The sequence below is a fragment of the Orycteropus afer genome, unplaced genomic scaffold, assembly GCF_000298275.1.
Source record: "Orycteropus afer afer isolate SDZICR_OR568_19922 unplaced genomic scaffold, OryAfe1.0 scaffold00293, whole genome shotgun sequence".
Lineage (NCBI taxonomy): Eukaryota > Metazoa > Chordata > Mammalia > Tubulidentata > Orycteropodidae > Orycteropus > Orycteropus afer.
In genome coordinates this window covers 3,065,581-3,080,644 of record NW_006921880.1, presented here as the reverse complement: position 1 = coordinate 3,080,644, position 15,064 = coordinate 3,065,581, and the positions used below count along the sequence as shown (strand labels likewise).

Sequence of the window (15,064 nt, the reverse complement as noted above, 5' to 3'; positions counted from 1 at the left end):
GAACTTTATTTTACCCTCAGGGTTATCAAGCTAGCAGTGTATTTTCTCTTGATAGTAGCAGGGGTAGGATAACTTTGCCCGAAGATCTTCTTACTCTATTACTTGATAGTTTTAATGAATGAAATTTGCTGAAGCTCTTTTGAGTGTTTTCTGTTTTTCTTTGGAAGTAGAAACAGTATTTGAAATTTACACCAGTTGAGTAGTAATATTACAACACTAGACATGTTTTGGACTTTCTGTCATCATCGCCACCGCTTGAATCTTCTGCAGCTAGTAAAAAGGAGAAACGCAATGTTATTGGCAGTCAACAGAGAACATCGTGTTTTTATTTTAACACTTGTGATATTAGTGTCAGCTTGATAGCCTAATTATTAATTTTAGCCTATGTTGTTGTTGTTGTTGTTGTTATGTGCCGTTGAGTCAGACCTGACCCATAGCGACCCCTCCTTGGGTTTCCAGGGCAGTATCACTACGGAAGTAGATTGCCCCATCTTCCTTCCAGGAAGTGGCTGGTGGGTTTGAACCGCTGGCCTTCTGGTTAGCAGTCAAGTGCCTTAGCCACTACGCTACCAGAGCTCCCATTTTAGCCTATAGCAAGTACTAAGGGCCTAACCACTTAAAAACCTGAATTCATCCTTAGAATTTTTCCATTTAAGAGATAAGCTCTAATGAATAATTAGCTAGTTAACATCCCAGTTTCTCAAGGTAAACACTGAACTACACACACAGTCTGGAAGTTTCCACAATTCTTATTAATCTATACACTTGAATAATGAAAACTTTGGAAAATGAAAGAGTTGAGTTAGGTCATATCTACAATAAAAAAAAATATGAGTGGGTATGTGTTGGACTATATTTTTAAAGAATTGAAATTCTTTAAAAATCATGTTAAACATGAGGCATATTTTACATATTGATTTAAAAAGTATTGCCACATGATAATATTTTTTAAAAGGACCACAGATTTTGTTTTGTTTTCCTGATTTTATTATAGGCAGTCTTTTCAGTTATATTTGAACTAACACTGATAGTAGATTTAAACTTATCTTTGGAGGCAGGGGAAGACTATGTTGGTAGGTTATTTTGATCACATCCCACCTCTATTAAAACATGTCATTCACATGGTTACTTTCTTTGGCAAAAATTTTGAAGGATTTAGGTACGTTTTTTTGAACTAGAAAGGAGCCCTGGTGAAAACTAAACCAAACTCACTGCTGTTGAGTTGACTTCAGCTCATAGCGACCGCTCCTTGAGTTTCCAAGGCAGTATCTCTACGGAAGTAGACTGCCCAATGTTCCTTCCAAGGAATGGCTGGTGGGTTTGAACCGCCAGCCTTCTTGTTAGCAGCCAAAAGCTTTAGTGTAGTGGTTAAGTGGTTGGTTACTAACCAAAAGATCAGCATTTTGAACCCACTAGCTGCTCCAGTGGCTAAGACACTTGCCTGCTAACCAGACGGCTGGCGGTTCAAACCCACCAGCCACTCCTTGGAAGGAAGGTTGGGCAATCCTACTTCTGTAGTGATACTGCCTCGGAAACCCAAGGAGGGGTCACTATGAGTCGGGGCCGACTCGATGGCAAACAACAACAACAACAACAGCTGCTCCGCAGTAGAAAGATGTGGCAGTCTGTTTCCAGAAAGATTACAGCCTTGGGAACCCAATGGAGCAGTTCTACTCTGTCCTATAGGGTCTATGAGTTGGAATCGACTTGAGGGCAACAGGTTTAATGAAACTAAACAGCCAGGTTTCACTTGAATTTAACGTATGTTATGTGTGTTTTGAACTATCAGTGAAGGTGTTTGGCAGAAAAACTGAGATCAAATAATAAACACCACGTTAGGGTGTATATACTTTGGAATATTGAAATAAACACTTATTTAAGAGTACTTTGAAAAAGAAAATGCGTTCATCAGCATAGTGCCTAAGGCACTTGACTGCTAACCATCAGGCTGGCGGTTCAAACCCACCAGCCACTCCTTAGATGGAAGATGGGGCAATCTACTTCTGTAGTGATACTGCCTCAGAAACCCAAGGACGGGTCACTGTGAGTCGGGTCCGACTCAATGGCACATAACAACAACAACGGAGAAGTACAAGTTCTGGTCATGTGGTGGGCTGGTGTTTCTGTGTTTAATTCAAAGGGCATTTTGGAATAAAATTTCCTCATTAAAATATTTTTTTAAAATACAGAGATAGTTTCAAATAGGAGAGAAGTACGTTAACAGAAAGGGGAGAAGTCAGTGTAAAAACAGGGTATGCTAATCCCAGAAATTTTGGTATTCTTAGCAGTCTACGTGAAATTCAACTGCATTTTCTTTTAAAGGATTCCTGTAGCAGCCTCATTCTTACTATTAACCACTTTGTTGTTGTTGTTTGATGCTGTCAAGTAGGCTCTGATTCATAGGGACCCTGTGTACCACAGAATGAAACACTGCCCGGTCTGTTAACCGCTTTATTGAGATGTAATTTGTGTACCTCTTGAAATGAGCTATTCAGTGGCATTTAGTATATTCACAGAGTTGTGCAACTACCACCACAATTTTAATTTTAGAATGTTTGTCTCAAAATTCTCACTGCTTTGAGTTGATTTGGACTCACAGCAACCCCCATTGAGTTTCCGAGGCTGTAAATATTTTCAGAAGTAGATTGCCCCATCTTCCTTCCATGGGGCAGCTGGTGGGTTTGAACTACTGACCTTCTGGTTAGCAGCCAAATAAATGCCTTATCCGCTGTACCACCAGAGCTCCTTAGAACATTTATGTTACCCCCAAAAGAAACCCCATACTCATTAGTGGCATAGTGCCTAAGGCATTTGACTGCTTACCAGAAGGCTGGTGGTTCAAACTCACCAGCCACTCCTCGGAAGGAAGACTGAGCAATCTACTTCCATAGAGATACTACCTCAGAAAACCAAAGAGGAGTCACTGTGAGTGGAAATCGACTCGACGGCAGTGAGATTGGTTTTTTGCTTTACTCGTTAGCAGTCACACTGTTTCCCCTCAGTCTCTCTGCAGCTCTAGGCAACCATTGGTCTACTTTCTTTCTACAGATTTTTGGACATTCTGTATAAATGGAGTCATACAATTTGTGGTCTTCTGTGACTGGCTTCTTTCACTTTGCATGTTTTTAAGGTTCATCTATGTAGCATGTGTCAATACTTAATTCTATCAGGTGATAGACGTTTGGGTTTTTTCCACCTTTCGGCTATTGTGAATAGTATACATGTTTTCAGTTCTTTTTAAGTATATACCTAGGAATGGAATTGCTGGGTCATATAATCAGAAAACCCTGTTTAAAATTCTGTTGAAGGACATCCTTAGCCCTATTAAGCAAAATATTTTCTCCCTCTATGAATTCTTCAAAGTATCATTAAACACAATAGAACCTAAAAGGAATGCTTCTGTTTTTAGAACTTTCCACAAAGAGATGCTTTCTTCATTGTTGTTGTTGTTATATGCCGTCAAGTCGGACCCGACTCATAGCAACCCCTCCTTGGGTTTCTGAGGTAGTATCACTGCAGAAGTAGATTGCCCCATCTTCCTTCTGAGGAGTAGGAATTCCTTACAAAACTTTTGAGTTGTGAACTTTGAGACAAAATAATGAAGTCATGACGTTAGCATTCCACTTTCAAGATGACATTTGGGTCCATTGACTAAGCCTTTTAACAGAGGCTTTCTGAAGATAATATTAAACCTGATAGAGTGACTTTGTTGTTTTTTGCCATTGAGTCAATTTTGACTTACAATGACCACCTGAAACAGTAGAAGTGTCCATAGGATTTTCTTGGCTGTAATCTTTACAGAAGCAGAGGACCAGGTCTTTCTGCTGCTGAGCTGCTGGGTGGGTTTGAACCACCAGCCTTTGGTCAGCAGCCAAGCACTTAACCACTTACACCACCTGGGTTCCTTAGAGTGACTTTAGAAATAGGAATTTCAGGCCAAGAAAAATAGCACTGTGTGCAAATATTTGAAATATTTGGCAAAACTAGTCAGTTTTACTTTACTTAAACTGGGCTTCCTTAAGTCTAGAAGTAATTGGAGATATGTAAAACCTTATTATATAGAGAAGAATATTAAGCTTAAAGAGGTTAAGCAAGTTGCCCAAAGTTTCACAGCTAATATATAATATTGGGACAAAAACTTTTCTCACTGAACTCTAATCTCACCAATTCTGTGGCTTTTCATGCTGTTCCTAAAAGCTCAGTGTTCTGTGGAGATGCTTCAGGGTCCACCTTAAAGAAGAAGCCTAGTGGTCCCCCCAACCTCTGCTTCAATGCAAACAGCCAATGCTATCTGAAGTCATGAGATCTTGTTTGGAATGGAAAACCATTCATCAACTTTGGTGCACAATAAAGCCCATTTCCTATTTGCAATTACTTTTCATGCCTTTGTCATGTGAAGTTAAGTTCAGCCTGACTTTGGCACTTTACATAAACAGAACTCATTCTGGAAGTACCTGTCCTCATTGCTGTTGCAAGCACCTCTCAACAATAAAAAGGGGAGCTGGGAGGATGTTTGATCCCATTAAATGTTATGCTTCAAGCTCTGATGCTTCCCAAGTCCTCCTGTTGTCTTTTTATCTGTTAGAAACCCAAACATGCGTGGGTGTATGCACCACACACACGCACACACATGCATGCATTAGTGCATAGCTTGATTACAGATTCCGTAACAGAAACAGATTCCATCTCACCTTTTTCTGTTGCATTTCCTTCTTCCTGCTTTTTCACCTCCTCTTCAATTACCTTCATCTTTTCATCATACTCATCAGCTAGAGATTTCCATTGGATTCTGTTATTCTGAAGACCCTGCAGCATCGGTGTGATTTCTTTGTGGAACCGTGAGAACTCCTAGAGAGAATTTTAGGTCAGAAACTACTGAAGCCATAAACCTGATCTTCAGTACTTTTCATATGCAGAGGAGGAGCTGAATAGTTTCAGTGCTTATAGTTGTGAGGATGAGCTTAACTCAGTGACTGAGGCTTGTGACAACCTTCAGGGCACAGTAGAACTGCTCCATCAGGGGTTTCCAAGGTTGTAAATTAAGGAAGCAGGCTGCCTTCTCTCCTGCGGAGCAGCTGTTGGGTTCAAACTGCAGACCTTTTGGTTAGCAGCCAGATGCTTTAACCAGTACACCACCAGAGCTCCTTGCCTGCCTGAGTGTGCTCAATTTGCTCCTATCTTAGTTCTCTTACATTTTATTCTACCCACGAATGAGAGATTAGGGTAAAACCTTAAACCATTTTGGAGAAACAAGAACATCCCTAACGTCTTTCCACGTGGGTGACTTTTTGATTTTGTTACACTTCAAAAGAAAAATTCTCCAAATGATTGCATATTTCAAGCAAATTATCAATTTTGTTTTCTCACCTTATATACAAAAGTACAAACAAAGTCAATAAACCCAACTTGAAGTTTAGGTAGTTCATCTTTTTTGCTTCTGTCCATCATAGGCTAGAAAAAGAATAAATCCATATGAGATAGTCTTCTAAGATTCAGTAAACAAAATAGACTGATTTGTACTGAAAATTTTCAATAAGTAATACATTCTTGTGTCAGGGTCCTTACAATAGGTTGCTGCTGTAGTACTGTTCTCTCCAGATCTCCTTGTTCCCAAAATTCATTTGCAACCAGAAGTGCTACCTGCAAATAAGAGAGGCTTGGTTCATTAAAGTCTACTTATTAATAGAGAATTTACATTAGTATGGGTGATATTTAAGGATATAGAGTTATAGGTGAAGTTGAGATGTTTTTGGATCATATGCTTCTAAGTTTTAAAGAGATCATCTACAGATTATATTGAAATGGGAAAGGAGAACTTTATCTTCCTACTTCAATGTTCTGGACTCATTCTGGAAGCGCCTATCCTCATTGCTGTTGCAGGCACCTCTCAACAATAAAAGGGGGAGCTGAGAGGATGTTTGATCCCATTAAATGTTACACTTCAAGCTCTGATGCTTCCCAAGTCTTCCTCTTGTCTTTTTATCTGTTAGAAACCCGAACATGCGTGGGTGTATGCACCACACACTCACACACATATGCATGCATTAGTGCATAGCTTGATTACAGTGTGAGGAGATTCAGGGTTAATTCATATTGTTAAGAAATATCAAGTTCACACTTCCAGCAAGATGGTGGAATAGGCAGACAAGCTTACACAGACCCTCTTCAACAAAGAAAAGATAAACCAGTTGACAGAGATACAGAAGATAATCCTGGAGCCCTGAGCTTTGAAAGGATATATACAGAAGTGGATTAGGCACCAATTAGTGGAAAAACCTGAATGAAAACAGTGAGTACAGAGATGGCTGGAACCACGGACTGTCAGTTACTCTGACATAACCAAGAGCCTGAATATTTCCAAGTGGCACTAAGACCTGAGAATTGACCTAAAGATCAGTGCTGGTCACCAAGGGCTGCAGGGATGACTGCGTTGATGGCCTATGACTAGGAAGGAAAACAGCAAGGAGACAGACAACCTGAGCTATGGACTTTCAGCTGTCTGGAGGGTGCAGCCATTTTGATTGTTTACAAGTGGTGGCCATTTTGGGTATTTAAAGTGACCAATTGTGCAGCCATTTTGACTGTTTACAAGCAGTGGCCATCTTAGATATTTAAAGTGAAAGCACTCTCATTCAGATTCCAGGGACCTAAGAATAGGCTCCATTTGCCAAGGATGGCAGGGACATACGGGAGGCTGACAATGGGAAAGGAGACAGGTGGTGAGTGTATAAGTGCTGCCAACTAGCGAATAGAGGAGCACAGTACCCTGCTTATGTAGATAACATCCAGAGAAAACAAAAATCATGGACAAGTCACTCCAACATACAATCACCAATTAAATATAAACACAAAATCAACACAATGTCTCAAAGACAACAGAGCATCAGAGTCCACACAAAGAAGCAAGATAAACCAGGAGAAACAAGGGACCAGGATACAGCCAGTACATATCCCTGAGGAAGAAGCAGCATTGGAACTCCCTGATAAGGAATTCAAAAGAATTAAATTTAGGTACCTTCAACAGATGCAGAGACAGATCAAGGAAAACACTGACAAAATTGAGGAAAACAAAGAGAAAACCCTAGAATAATTTCAAAAGACAATACAAGAACAGAATGACAAAATAAATGAAAAATTAGAAATGACACAAAATCTACAGATAGAATTCCAGAAGATTAATACTAAATTTTCAAAAATAGATAACACATTGAATGGGCAAAGGAGTAGAATTGAATCAATGGAAAACAGAATTAGTGAGATTGAAGACAAATACCTCACTACTTCATTGGAAAGGTCAGAAAAAAGATCAAAACAAAATGCAGAAAGCCTAAGGTTCATGTAGGATACCATCAAAAGGAATAACCTACATGTAATTGGAATCCAGAACAGGAAGAGACAAAGAAAGCCATAGAGAAAATTGTCAAAGATTTGTAGGAAGAGAATGTCCATGGTATGATAAAAGATGAGAATATATCCATTCAAGAGTCCAATGAACCCCAAACAGGATAGACCCCAAAAGAAAATCACCAAGACATAGTATCATCAAACTCACCAAAACCAAAGACAAAGAAAGAATCCTGAAAGCAGCATGGGAAAAATGAAAAGTTACCAACAAGGGGCAACCAATAAGACTAAGCTCGGATTTCTTGGCAGAAACCACGCAGGCAAGAAGACAGTGGTTTTTTTTTGAGAAGGTTTTTAAGCAGTGGAGTGGCTGAGCTCTACTAAGTAATCCCAGGAGCAGGTCAGAGGATAGTGTAGAGGGTTAGTGATAAGGCTACCATCCATAGAGTCCTCATTGTGATGAAGGACAATGAAAAGTCTAAACTGAAGCAGGAGCAAAGGCAATAGAAAGGATTTTGAAATGAGGAGATACACTGAAGCAAGACTCCAGGCTTAGGTGATTGTACGGATGAAGAATGTCGGAGGAAGAGCAAGCATATCAGGGTGGACTGAGTGCAGGCTCTTGGTTTGGGGCTTGGTGGGTCCCAATTAATTGTACTTTCCAAATACAATCTACATTTATAGTTGAACCCAGTTGATCTGGCCTCTTTTGCTTAGAGTTTTTCCTAGAATTTGCTAAGGGAAAAGGAAAAGTTTCCTTCATCCAGTTAAGTAGGAAAACAAGTGGTAAACTAGTGTCTCCCCCCTCCATTGCTCCATGATTAAGTAAGAATTTCAGTGGAAGACCACCTTGAACATGAACTCACAGATAGTGCTTACTAATAATTAACAGCTTACTGAAGAAAACAATTGTAGGAGCAAAACCAACCTGATAGGAGGAAGCACTTGCTGACTTCTCTCCTCTACCAAAAACCACAGATATTCCCTGAATAATTTTATATACACTCTTCACAGCCTGTTCAATAATGAGGAATTCCTACAAGAAACCATTTTCTTTCCAAGGTTCCCTGTGTTTGCCCTGGTCTAGGACCTGATCAGATTACCGATTGTCTCACTGATGTTTGTGAGCTCTTGGAAGCTTTCTGCCTTTCTCCACGAACAGACACCCACCAGGGAACATTCTATTTCTAGTTGTCATAACATAACTTCTCAAGTTACCTTTTTTCTTTTTCCTTTTTTTAAAATTATAAACCAGTTGTTTGAGAGAACAAGTCCAGTGTAATGAAAGATAATCGTGTGTCAAATATATAACCATATTATTGATAGCAGTAATACAATCCTGAGGTTTTGCTAGATATCATAAGTGGACTTTTACACAAGTGAGTACACGGGACCTCAGTCTTTTGCATGGACCTGAGAGTGGGCCAGGAAATAAAACAATTGCACTCACCTGGCTTTGTACTTCCCAGGGCTTGGTTATAGCAGACAAGTCACATGCAGTCATCATCATTGCCCTTTAGAAGAAAATGAAATTTTTTAAAATAGAAATAAATACAAGTAAGTTTAAAAAACAAACAAACAAACAAACTCACTTCTGTCGAGTGGAGTCTTAGTCATAGCAACCCCCATTGGGTTTTAAAGGCTGTAAATCTTTACAGAAGCCAACTGCCCCATCCTTCTTCTGCAGAGCAATTGGTGAGTTTGAACCACCAACCTTCTGGTTAGCAGTTAAATGGCTTAACCTCCACACCACTAGAACTCCTCTGTTTCTCCAAAAGAGGAGTAAAATTCTGACCACTCACATGATAATCTCTTTTTTGGTTGGGTCGATGGTTATGTATTTGATAATTTCTTCTTCAGTTTCCATTTTTTCACAGGACTCAACAATTTTTTGAAACATGGTTCTTTTCCTGAAAAAGAGACAACTGTGCAGAAATTTTAGCATGTAAGAGTGGAGAGAAAAGGGATTCTTAAATACATGCTTTTCAGATGCTTGCATTAGGATGTCCAGATAGTGGAGTCTAAGGAGTCAGGGGAGAAAAGAACGGCATGGCTGTGTAACCTTGCCATATGAAAGATTTAAGACAAAAAGTACATGCTACACAGGAAAAAAAATGGCAAATTTGAGTACATTCAAACTGAAAGTTACATATGACAGGAGACCCTGACAAAGAAAAAGGCTGCAGATTATGATGAGACCTCACAGCATAATTACCAGCAAAAGATCAGAACCCAAAATACATGAAAAGATGTTATCTCCCTGGTAATCAAGAAAATACAAATGTAAAAAACAGAAACCATCTCATATGCATTACATTACCAAAATAAGTAACACTTTAAATATGCCCAGATCCAAAGTATTCCAGATAAGGGATAACAGGAACTCTTGTACAGTGCTGGTGGGAGTGTAAATTGGCACAACTACTCAGGAGTGTGGTTTTGCAATATAGAAGGAAATGGAAGATATGCAAGCCCTACATCAATCCCATTTCTAGGTGTGCACCTTAGACAAACTCTTATATGTACCAGGATACACACTGTAGCGATATGAACACAATCTAAATGTCTATGAGTAGAGGGATGGATAAATTAATTATAGTTGAATATACAGTTAAAACAAATGAACTGGATCTCTAATCACAAAGAATAAAACACGATGAGTGAAAAAAGTTGCTGCTAGGTATGTGCCTAAGGCACTTGACTGCTAACTAGAAGGCTGGCGGTTCAAACCCACCAGCCACTCCTCAGAAGGAAGGTTGGGCAATCTACTTCCGTAGTGACACTGCCTAGGAAACCCAAGGAGGGGTTGCTATGAGTTGAGGCTGACTTGACGGCACATAACAACAACAACAACAACAGATATATATGGTATGATACCATATGTATAATTTTTATCAGGAACACTAATGTGTGCCTGACCCAAGCCATGGCATTTTCAGTCACCTCATATGTATGTGAAACCTGGACAATAAATAAGGAAGTCCGAAGAAGAGGTGATTCCTTTGAATTGTGGTGTTGGCAAAAATACTGAAAATACCATAGATGGTCAGAAGAATGAACAAATCTATCCTGGAAGAAGTGCAGCCAGAATGCTCCTTGGAAGTGAGAATGGCCAGACTTTGTCTCACCTACTTTGGTCATGTTGACAGAAGGGGCCATCCCTTGGAGAAGGATATCATGCTTGGTAAGGTGGAGAGTCAACAAAAGAGGGGAAGGCCCTTAATGAGATGGACTGACACAGTGGCTGCGATGATGGGCTCCAGCATAGCAAGGCTTATGAGGATGGTGCAGGACCAGGCAGTGTTTTGTTCTGTTGTACGTAGGGTCACTATGAGTTGGAGCCAACTAGACAGCCAACCACATCTAACAACAACACGATTTTTATGGAAAAATTAAAAAAACAACTCCATGCATAGTGTGATATGATATTGGAAAGGATGAAAATATACCAACAACAGGATGATGATGTCTGTGAGGGAGAAGGGAGAGAATTGTCATGATGGGATGGAGGCAAAATGCTTTAATTATATTATTAATGTCTTATTGTCTGTTCTTAAATAGAGATCTGAGGCAATGTGGCAAAATGTTAGCATTTGGTGAATCTGGGTTATGGATACTTGAATATCCACTGTATTTTCTTACTATCATGTTTGAAATATTTAATAAGTAGATTTTTAATCAAAAGATCAGAGAGGCACAATTTGAAATGACCATACAAGTCATTAAATATTTGGATCCTGAAACTAGCTCACCTGGTTCTAATCTGTTTTCACCAAACTATTTTATAGTTCCCTTACAAGAAAATGTTGGCCAGGAGCTTAGGATATCTGGTCTCCTTGACAGTTATGTTTTATTACTGTAAATAGGCTGGCACTCTGTTGTTTTTGTTAACCCAGAGCTGTTTGGTTAATGGTCATCACAATCACGCAGATAGTTCATTTTCCAGACTCTGACAGGATCAAGCTCCTGAACCTATAACACTAATAGATTCTGGACCAATAGTTGTCACCAAGACAGAAAGCCACCTTGGGAGGTTTCCTGGCATCACTGGCAGGAACACAGACCTTGCAAAACACAAACCTTGCTGCATATTCTTCAAGTCAAATTTCTTTAGGTAACCAAACTACTTAATGTTGTTGTTGTTATTTGCCATCGAGTCAGACCCGTCTCATAGCGACCCCTCCTTGGGTTTCTGAGGCAGTATCACTATGGAAGTAGATTGCCCAACCTTCCTTCCGAGGAGTGGCTGGTGGGTTTGGACCACCAGCCTTCTGTTTAGCAGTTAGGTGCCTTAGGCACTATGCTACCAGAGCTCCCACTTAATATTAGAGGCTTAAAATATCTAGTAAATTCACTATCAGGCATTTTGAAGGTATTCTACTGATAATCCAAAGAGAAAATGGATAAATGTATCTGTGTGTGTATGAGAGAGAGAGAGAATGCCTTTTAACATTAATGCAATGGAGCATTTATGAAAGGTAGAAACTCAGAGGGTGTTGGAGAGTTCTGTACTTACTGTAGGTGGTTATGTACTTACTTGAAATACAAAGCCAGATCAGTTGCTATAATTGCAACTTCAAACAAATGAATGACTGCTTCAAACTGGCGTTTATTTAGGTTCTGGAAGATGTTTAAAGTCTGTAAGATGAACATTCACCATAAAGTGCAATCATTAACTTGCCTTTGATTCAACAATCAACCAACCAAAGTATATTTAACAAAGTAATCAAACATTATTCTATTACAAAAAGAAGGAAAACAAATTCTTCCAACTCTTATTGTTGTTAATTTTTATCTCATGGATTAAGTAAACCCCACTACTTTGAGTAAGGTAATATAAACTGTAAAAATGGATACTGTTAGCAAATGTTCAGGGAGCTCTGGTAGTGTAGTGCCTAAGGCACTTGACTGCTAACCAGAAGGCTGGCGGTTCAAACCCACCAGCCACTCCTCAAAAGGAAGGTTGGGCAATCTACTACTGTAGTGATACCGCCTCCGAAACCCAAGGAGGGGTCACTATGAGTCGGGTCCAACTCCAGGGCACATAATAACAACAACAACAGCAAATGTTCATATGATCAATGTTTAAGATTCTGGAGTAAATAAAACTGTTTTCTCCCAGAACCATTTAACAAATTAATAATAGATTAAACTTCTGGTTTTATTGGTTGTGGAACTTTAATAAGGAATTTCTGGTAGATATACAATTGTTAGACATGTTGAACTACCTACTAGATAATTCAATAAAACCCTTGGTCTTTCAGAAGCTTCAAATTATGCTAGCACATGTGTATATGTAGGAAAAAAAGTGAAATCCTCCCATGTTATTCTTAAAGTGTTATCCTACAATTATATTTTTATATTTTACAAAGACTTAATGAGATTTTTCTTCAAAGAGTTTCTTATGAATAATTTAATCACATACGGGTCAACTTCATTTCTTAGTTTTCTAGAAAATGAGTGTAAAGACAGAAGTGATTTTTAAAAAGATCTAATATTCCAGACAGACCATTTTAGGCATAAAGGCCACATGCGCAGATATGTAGTAGTTTTGCCAAATGAAGTTGACAGTTATGAAATACAGAAAAAACTCACTGTTTCCCAAAGCAAACAGTCTGTTAACCCATGGACGGATTAAAAAAAATATTGCCATCAAGTAATTTCTGACTCACAGCGACCCTATTGGACAGCATAAAAATGCCCCAAAGGGTTTCCAAGACCATAATCTTTATGGACGCAGACTGCCACATCTTTCTCCTGTAGATTGGCTGGTGGGTTCAAAAAATTAGCAGCCGAGCGCTTAACCACTGTGCCACCAGGACCCTTTATGTAGCAATAGAGGTGGCATAATGTAGAAAAAATAGTTGAACTAAGTGCCAACTGATATCAAACACACAGTATTTACTGCTTATCAGGCACTGTTCTAAGTGCTTTATGATTCTCTTTGAATCCTCACAAGAAACCACAGCAGAGAGGTTAAGTAACTTGCCCCAGGCTACATGATTTATTTTAGCACTGGTGTCTAAAACAAGGTGGCAAGGCTGCAGAGCTCATGCTCTTAATCTCTGCCAGACACTATCTTCAAACAAGGAGCCTACACTGAGTTCCCAATTTCACCACTTAGCAGTATAACCCTAGACAAATCACTTAGCATCTGTATTTGTTTTGTCAAATGGAAATAATAACAGCTTCTCTAACTGCCTAGCACTATGCTCAATAAATATCTGAGGGATAGTGAGTCAAATGAGATAACCAAGAAGGCACTGATGAATACTGAGTTGCTACAAAACTTAACTATTGCTGTATAATTGTTAAGCTAGCTCCAGGTTAAAATAGAATTGCAAAACCAAGTCCAAATATGGCTCTCAATCATCTGAAAGCAAAAGTTGGACAAGAACTCATTTAGACACTAAAATGTGCGTGATGTAAATTCACTCAAGTAGCCTTTTGCTAACAACTTCTGAGACAAGAAAAATGGTATTTTACAAAGTAGATGTAAGTAACAGAAAGAAAAGTTGTGATTTCTGTAAATCTTCACCCAAATCACAATTAAAAAAAAAGAAAAGTTGTGATTTATTTTGTTAAAGTTATGAGTTCGTAATAGCTACTTCATTTAGCCTTTTTAAATTGATAGAATGAAGTAATGGCTATTGAAAACTTCAAATTAAAATAAAAAGAAAGCTTGACTTCCTTGGGACAGTTCATTGGTCGTATCAATTCATTGTTGCTGAGCCAAATCTTCTGGGTGCAAATTATTTTCACCCTGTCTGGATTGGCCAGAGAGGGGAAGAGTAAATGGGGTAATTTAAATCCCACTTAACCTGCTCCTGATTTGGGTACAATGGTGGCTTTCCCTTTGGAGTAGTCATGACCCAGTGGCATATTCTTGGCAGTGAGTCATGCACTTTGTTTTCTGATGCACATTATTATGTTCCAAAAGTAATGTGATCCAGAAACATACTTTGCAGATCCCAAACCACCTAAAGTCAACCTTGATTGCTATAATAGGAAAGAAAGGGGGGGGAGGGGACATGTATGAAAAAAGCTTGAAACTTTTAGACAAATTAGTATTTATAGCACATGAATTCCTTTTAAAAAGCAAAACAGTCTGCTTAATTCAAATAAGTAATACCTTAGGATAGTCTGTTTCTACCAAGTGTCAGGTTGCACAGAGCCCAATTGAACCTTGAACAACAAGGATTTGAACTGTGTGGGCCCGCATGTGGATCCTGGAGAAATTCTAGAGCTAATAGACACTGCACCCGAGGAGTCAGCAGAAGATGATGTGATGGAGATGAGTGCCTCTGACTCAGTGCCAGACAACGAGGAAGAAGATGTAGCAGCAGCAGTGCCAGAAAACCAATTGACATTAGACCGTCTGGCAGAAGGATTCCAATTATTCAAGGCTGCTTTTTGATTGCTTTTATGACGTGGACCCTTCTATAATACTGGCACTGAAACTAAAGCCAACAGTGGAAGAATGATTGGTACCATATATAGAAACATTTTGAGAGAAATGAAAAAGCAGAAAAGTCAGACAGGAATTATGTTGTGTTTCCATAAAGTTACACCCCATGTGTGCCTGCCTCTCCTGCTTCCCCGGCTCTTCCACCTCTGCCAGCCCTGACAGAACGTAACCACCCCTCCTCTTCCTCCTCCTCCTCTTCAGCCTACTCATAATGAGGACGATGAGGATGAAGACCCTTATGATAATGCACCT

At 39.2% G+C, this 15,064-nt stretch overlaps 1 protein-coding gene across 1 annotated transcript in view; it reads right to left on the bottom strand.

The window, feature by feature from the left end:
- Nucleotides 1-208: 208 nt before the first annotated feature.
- PDE6C (phosphodiesterase 6C) overlaps nucleotides 209-15,064 on the bottom strand; it is a 64,909-nt gene continuing 50,053 nt past the window's right edge. Inside the window, exons 16-22 of the mRNA XM_007951275.2 lie at nucleotides 11,882-11,982; nucleotides 9,147-9,254; nucleotides 8,795-8,858; nucleotides 5,566-5,640; nucleotides 5,368-5,451; nucleotides 4,692-4,848; nucleotides 209-270 (exon numbers count right to left, since the gene is read on the bottom strand). Of these exons, the coding sequence (XP_007949466.1) occupies nucleotides 209-270; nucleotides 4,692-4,848; nucleotides 5,368-5,451; nucleotides 5,566-5,640; nucleotides 8,795-8,858; nucleotides 9,147-9,254; nucleotides 11,882-11,982 (651 nt within the window). The remainder of the gene's footprint in view (nucleotides 271-4,691; nucleotides 4,849-5,367; nucleotides 5,452-5,565; nucleotides 5,641-8,794; nucleotides 8,859-9,146; nucleotides 9,255-11,881; nucleotides 11,983-15,064) is intronic.